This window comes from Penaeus monodon, chromosome 2 (genome assembly GCF_015228065.2).
Source record: "Penaeus monodon isolate SGIC_2016 chromosome 2, NSTDA_Pmon_1, whole genome shotgun sequence".
NCBI classification, from domain to species: domain Eukaryota; kingdom Metazoa; phylum Arthropoda; class Malacostraca; order Decapoda; family Penaeidae; genus Penaeus; species Penaeus monodon.
The window spans coordinates 5,444,143-5,451,642 of record NC_051387.1 but is presented as its reverse complement, the minus strand read 5'-3'; the positions used below and the strand labels follow the sequence as shown (position 1 = coordinate 5,451,642).

Here is a 7,500-nt window from a genome sequence, read left to right as displayed (position 1 = left end):
AATAATAATAATAATGCAAATAATCCAAATAATAATGCAAATAATAATAATAATAATAATAATAATAATAAAAATAATAATAATAATAATAATAATAATGGCAAAAAGAATATTAATATTAATGAAAATATTGATTAGTATAATGACAGGTGGAGCCATAATTAAGATCGATAAATAACAATGACGATCATGACGATTTGATGATGTTGGCAGCTATAAAAATCGCTTCTGAATCCAAAATTATTTTTAGCAAATACCCCCTCCCCCCCTTCCCACCTTCCTTCTCCCCCACCCCACAGTTCATGGAATTACAAATATATACAATTTAGAAACGATGTTATTTTCGAGTCTTAATTTCTGGCCATTAACAAAATTACTTTCTCGTAACTTTCCATGTCCACTTCTTTTCAGAATTTTCGGAAATATCTTCAGCTCGGCAATTTTAACTAACTGGTGGAGGACTGGCGAATAAATTTTTTTTTCTTCTTTTGCAAAATGTCAAAGGGTGCAATTAAAACACAACTTTGGCGTCATTAATGCTCTGGCTTCGTTTTTCTTTTTTGTGTGTGTGTATCTCTGTCTTGCTAAATGTCTGTCTGTCTGTGTGTCTGAATTTTAGTCTCTTTTTTCTCTCTCACTCTCTTTCTCACTTCACCTTTTTTTCTCTCTCTCTCTATCTTGCTTTTATTTTTTATTGTTATTTTTCTGTTTCCCCTCGGTTCTCTCTTTTCATTCTTTTTCTCTCTTTTCATTCTTTTTCTATCTCTCCCCTTCTCTCGCTCTCTACCCTCCTCTCTCTCTCTTTCTTTCCTTCTCACCCCCCCCCCCTCTCTCTCTGTCCCTCCCTCCCACTTTCTTGCCAATAGCAATGAAAAGTGGCGCACTGCACCGTAGATTTAAATTTGCACTTGCGTTTCCTCCAGAATGAATTCATTCGATTTTGGACTGTGTGTGTGTGTGTCTCTGCGCGGTGTGTGTATCCATGTATACGTGCACATGTGTGTGTACGTATGTCATATGAATACGTGGCGTGTGTGCATGCGAGAAATGACAAAATCTTGAGTGGTTCCTCCTGAAGAAAGCGGAGTGCGAGAGGCCTAATCGGAAAGCATTATTTACGAAGATAGGAAACGATCTCGAGATCCGAAGTAGGTCTTCCAGAGCTATCAAGGAACGTGGTATTAAGTGCTAATAAGATGGATTTGTACCCAGAGCTCCTTGAGATCTCATGCCCAAGCTCCATTTAGTTAGAATCGTCCCCCCTCTGCTTCCCTCCCTCCCTCCCTCCCTCTCTTCCTTACTCCCGTCCTTCTTCCCTCTCTCTTTTCCTTCTTCCCTCCTTCTCTCCCTCTTTTCTTCCTTACCTTACTCCCGTTCTCCCTCATTCCTTCCTTCTCTCCCTTCCTCTCTTCCACCTTCCTTCCTTCTCTCCCTCCTTCCCTCATTCTCTCCCTCCTTCCTTCCCTCCTTCCTACTCTCCCTATCTCCTTCCCTCTGATACCCATCTTACAACCCTCCCCCTTTCCCTCCCTCACTCACTCCTTCCCTTTCCCCTCTTCCTTCGCTCTCTCATTCCCTCCCTCCCTCTTTTGCTCATCCCTCTTTCGCTCCCTTCCTCCTCCCCTCCCTCCCTCGCTCCCCTATTTCCTCTCTCCCTTCCTCCCTCTCTCCTCACCTCCCTACCCAACATCCAGCCTCCATGTCTCCTTCCCTCCTTCTCTCCCTCCCTCTCTTCTCCCCTCCTCCCTCCTTCTGTCCCTCCTTCTCTCCTCTCCTCCTTCCCTTCCTCCCTCCCTCCCTCTCCCTCTCCCTCCCTCCCTCCGTCCCTCCCTCCTTCCCTCCCCGACCTATCTTCCCGTTCTGCATGATCGCTGACTGGGAATTTCATTCAGCTGTAATCACCTTCCGAGAGCGTGGATGGAGAGAGCAAGGGAATGGGAGACGGAGGGAAAGGAGGTGGAAAGGGAGGAGAGAAATAGAGAGAGAGAGAGAGAGAGAGAGAGAGAGAGAGAGAGAGAGAGAGAGAGAGAGAGAGAGAGAGAGAGAGAGAGAGAGTGGGGGGTGAGTGAGTGTCTGACAGAAAGAGAGAGAGAAAGAGAGAGAGGAGAGAGAGAGAGAGAGAGAGAGAGAGAGAGAGAGAGAGAGAGAGAGAGAGAGAGAGAGAGAGAGAGAGAGAGAGAGAGAGAGAGAGAGAGAGAGAGAAAGAAAGATATATATATATATATATATATATATATATATATATATATATATATATATATATATATATATATATATATATATATATATATATATATTATATATATATATATATAATATATATATATATATATGAGTGAGTGTCTGACAGAAAGAGAGAGAGAGAGAGAGAGAGGAGAGAGAGAGAGAGAGAGAGAGAGAGAGAGAGAGAGAGAGAGAGAGAGAGAGAGAGAGAGAGAGAGAGAGAGAGAGAGAGCGAGAGAGAGGGATAGAGATAGATAGATAGAGAGATAGAGAGATAGACAGATAGGTAGATAGATAGAGATGTTTAAATCTAGATGTTCAAACACAATCACATGCATGTGTGTATGTAGGTATGTTTGTAAACATGTACGTGTATGCAGGTATGTATATATATATATATATATATATATATATATATATATATGTATATATATATATATATATATATATATATATACATATATATATATATACATATACATACATGCATATATATATATATATATATATATATATATATATATATATATATATATATATACATACATACATACATACATACACACACACACACATTATATATGAAAATATCCTGAGTGCAGAAAAAAGACCCAACACATGTCATCACGTTTTTCATAGTCACCCAGCCGCATGATATATCACGACGCCAGATCAGCAGCCATGATTTAATTGAAAATTCATCATGCACTCAAGGGCGAATGGCAGCTGAGTTTCGGTGCTGCAACTACGCCATACAAATGCAGCTTGCAATGTGGCATAATATTTGGGTTACTTGTAGGAAACCTTGGTTACTGCTCGCTTAGTATAGACAAAACCGGTCTACACACGATTTTGCTTTTTTGGAAATGTCCTTAGTAAGTGACGGTCGTGGGATTATTATTCAGGAAAGGGGAAACTGGTAGAAAGGGGGAGGGAGGGGAGAGGGAGGAAGGAGGGGAGAGGGAGGGGAGAGGGAGGAAGGAGGGGATAGGGAGGAAAAGGGGAGAGGTAGGGAGAAAAGGAGGGGAAACTGGTAGAAAGGAAGGAGGAGTGAGGAAAGGAGGGGAAACGTAGGAGGATGGGGAGACAGAGGGGAGAGGGAGGGAAGAGGGGAGAGAACAGGGAGGGTAGTAGGAGGGAGGGGAGAGGGAAGAGGGGAGAGGACAGGGAGGGTAGTAGGAGGGAGGGTAGAGGGAGGAAGGAGGGGAGGGAGACGGGAGAGGGAAGGGAGACGGAGAGGAGAGGGAAGAAGGAGAGAGGAGACGGGCGAGGAGGGGAAGGGAGCAGGCGAAACAAGAAGCTGCGTGTGTGGGCGTGAACGTGTGTGCATGTTTGAGCTTGGGTTCATTCTGTGCACGTGAACGAATAGGGAACAGACTCTTGCTGCTTCAAATTCATATGATGGAGTGAAGAGACGCCCTTCAGTGCTTCGCGTAAAGCTTTGTAACTTCCTCGGAAAATGCTGTTGCCATCGGCCATTTTCCGCGCGTCCGATCGGCGACCCTGAACAGATCAAAGAGATCAGCCGTCTTTCATCAGGCGAATATTAATCCTGTTTTTCTCTCGCTCTCCGCAGGGTTCATGTCGCTCGTGGGCAGCGAGACTCCGGCGGCGTGAGAGGCATGGGCGGCCTGAGGGTGCTGGCGCTGCTGGCGCTGGCCGAGTGGTGCGCGGGCGCCGCCGTCAGGAGCAGTGGCGGGGGCGCGCCCGGCCGCCAGCTGCGCCTCATGACCAAGTCGGGCGGGGAGGCGGACCCCCCGCCGCGCAGGGGCTCCTCCACCATGGAGAGCGAGATCGCGGCTATCTTCAGGGGCGTGGCCTACGGCGCCGCCGCCCACGGCCCGAACGGCACCACGCTTATCGCGGAGGCCATCACGCCTGGCCCCTCCCCCAGCACCGGCGCCCATGCCGCAGCGCCCACCGTGCAGCCGAGGGGCGGCGGAGCCAAGGACACCGCGCCCACGGAGAAGCCCCCGGGGAGCGACGCTGCGGCCCGAGGGGCGGCTCCGGCCAGCACGCAGCAGAGCCCCCCGGCAGGCGCGGGAGGCGGGGGGCCTGCGGGCGCCGTGACCAAGTCCCTCGGCGAGAGCATGACGGCCTTGCCCGACGGCCCCGAGACTCGCCTGCCGGCGGGGGCCACGAGCACGGCCGCCCCCGCTGGCGCCCCCGGGACGGTCGTGTCTGACGCCGAGGCGGGCGCGGAGGGCGGGCGGGGCGCCGCGGGGGCGGGGCGGGACGACCCCGGGCCCGAGTGGACCCCGGGGGGCGCGTGGTGGCCGCACGTGTACGTGTCGGCGGCCCTGTTCTCACTGCTGGCGCTGGTGGCGCTGTGCCTGATGGCGCGGGCGGCCGTGGCGACCCACCTGCTGCCCCGCCCGCACTACCTCAGCCTCCACATCCTGGTCTTCTTCGCCGCCTTCCTACGAAGTCTGCATATCCTGCATGACGCCCACGACATCAAGCACCTGCTTCCCACGGCCCTGCTGGTGGCCGTGGAGGAGACCGGCTGGCCGTGCCTGACGGCGGCGCTGGCGGTGGTGGTGGTGGCCGTGCTGCGGGCGTGGCGCTGCCCGACGCGGCCGCACCTGGCCGTCCTGCTCGCCGTTCTCACCGCCGCCCACCTCATCGCCCTCCCCGCCGCCCACCTCACCGCCGTCCTGCTCGAGCACGACAAGCTGCCCATCAGGATGACCACGCGCGCAGTGACCGCGGCCTGGGGCGGGACCGTGGGCGTGGGCGGGCTGTGGGCGGTCTGGAGGGAGAGCAGAGACTACTCGTCCCAGATGACGGACGTGCGGGCGGGACAGGAGTGCCAGCCCAGCACCACCCACCCCGCCCGCCTGGTGCTGACAGCCACCCTCACGCAGCTGCTACTGGCGGGCCTCCACCTGTACATGCTGCTCGTGCCCGCGTCATCCGCCTCGTCGGCGCTGCACGTGTGGGCGTGGTGGTGCCGCTTCATCGTGTCCCGCGGGCTAGAGCTGATCGTGGGGAGCACGCTGGTCACGGCGGCCGCCCTCACGCTGTCGCGCCCGCCCGCCCACTGCTGCGTCTTCAGCACGTGCTGCCAGAAGCGAACGGTGGAGATGGTGCACCCGGCGGAGATCAAGATGATCCACCCGATGGGCGTGTACACGCTGCAGCCTTCCCGCCCGAAGAACGAGCACGCCCAGACCATCGCCGCGCTCTCGCTCAGCAACGCGCAGAAGGACAAGCGCGACCACGCCAGCCTCGACTACGTCACGTCCGACTTCCAGCTGGTGTGGAGCCACGGCCGCCAGCGCCCGCTCTCCGCCGCGCAGACCGCGCCCCGCCTCGACGACACCTTCCTCCAGCTGCGTCCCGACGCCGAGCAGGACCTCCCCCGCGCGCATATCCTGCCGCTGGCTCCTAGGAACGTCATGGAGCCCTTCGTCAACACGAACGTCTTCTCGTCCACCCTGCCGAGGGGCCGAGTCTACGCCACGCCGGAGACGTGCATGCAGTACGAGCAGCAGCAGGAGGAGCCCAAGCCGTCGCCGGACCGCGGCCTCGCGAGCAAGACCTCCACCCTGCTCTCCGGCAGCAGCGGCAGCAGCAAGCTGTACTCCTCGCCGCAGATCCCCCTCCGCGCCAGCAGGAGCTGGGACGAGCTCTCCACCGGCCACGTGTACGAGGAGCCGCAGCGGACGCGCCCCGGTTCCGTCGACGAGGGCCTCTCCGACCTCTCGGACGTCACGGGCGACTACACGAGCGACCTCTTCTACAGCGACGCCGGCAGCCCCGTCCTGCTGCGTCCCAGCAGACGGTCCCGCCGCCGCCACCACACCGCCTGCTACATCAACGCCAAGCAGTTCGCCGCCCAGCAGCCCATCGCGATCCAGCCGCCGAGGAACCCGCCGGCGTCCGCCCGGGACTCCCTCACGCCCCCCCACCGCGGCGCCGCGCCCCAAGCCTCGCCTCACCAGCTCGCCTCACACCGCGGCCTCCAGCCCCCCTCGCCCGCCTCACACCCGCCTCCCCCCCCTCACTACACCACCCACCGGGCGGCCATTCATCCTCCGGCCGCCCACAACACCGCGTCCCGCCACCCAGCCTCCGCGGGCGCCCCCCCATCCAAGTCCAAAGGCCACGCCGATGTATACTAAGTCATAAGGTCACGCGAGTCTTTTTGCATACCTAGGCGGATTAGCATGTAGTGAGTGCAGTGTCGAGTATGTTTAATTCTTACAAACAAATAGATCAAACGGTAGACAATGTACGATAAACAAATTTGTCATCTGTGAATAATTACTGTCACGTTTTCCGCACTACCGAGAGATTAAGTGTTGATTTTATGATAAAAATAATGACAGCATACTGTTTTAGAATAAAATTAATAATTCCCGTTATCAAAATACCCTGAAAATAACCCCAGGAATAAAAAAAATTGTCATATACCAAACAACATATCATGAAAACTGAAAAAAAACAAAAAAACCTAATCACAGGTATACTTTCCGGTTAATTACAGTCTGTGCTCACGCGAGGTATGTGGATATAATGCCAAGTGGATAATTTCAGATCACATTTCCACTGTGATGGAGTTATTTCCAACACACCCCTAAAAAATAATATACAAAAAACTGATCACAGACAAGATTCGGTGACCAATCATAGTGACTCACTGTTTGTTTATCAAAGATTCGTTATCGAGTGAGACAATGCAAGCATATCTAGATGTACATAGATTTCAGCAGTGTCTAGTATTGTTGACTACTAGATCGACTGCGAACTCTGTTGCCAAAAGATAAATAATAAACAAGCCTCGTGTAACAGTGATTTTTTTTTATTATATAGTTAAATCTGAAATCACACTTGGCTAATTTCTGTCCCGCCATTGACCAAAAAAATGGCGCCTGACCTTCTAATGCTCAAATAAATATCTATGTCTGTTTACTGTTAATCATGGGAATGGTCTCATTAATCACAGACTTGTAATCACGTCAGCCACCCATTTCTGGAATCATTATTCTAAGACTAGCGTGTTTTGATAAGAGATGATTATGTAAGTGTCGAGAAAAAAATAATAATGATTTCGACTAAGGATTTTGTACATAATAAACGCCTATGTTAACTGCCATATAAAGAATGCATTGGTGCAGACCAGGGATCCGTAATGTAAGGCGACATAGTTATATAACCTCCTTGTCCTTTAAAGTCATCAGGCATGCAAGACATTCACTGGGTGTCTTCTCGAAAAGGGATTTAGGCTGACGCAGTAATTAAGTTTCTGGGAGGGAAAGAAAGGTTAAAAAA

At 52.3% G+C, this 7,500-nt stretch overlaps 1 protein-coding gene across 1 annotated transcript in view; it reads left to right on the top strand.

The window, feature by feature from the left end:
* The window catches only part of LOC119577839, a 26,825-nt gene that overhangs the window by 19,185 nt on the left and 140 nt on the right, over nt 1-7,500 (top strand). The window contains exon 2 of the mRNA XM_037925440.1: nt 3,800-7,500. This exon is cut by the window's right edge and continues 140 nt beyond it. Within this exon, the coding sequence (XP_037781368.1) occupies nt 3,846-6,350 (2,505 nt within the window). The 5' untranslated portion in view covers nt 3,800-3,845 and the 3' untranslated portion in view covers nt 6,351-7,500. The remainder of the gene's footprint in view (nt 1-3,799) is intronic.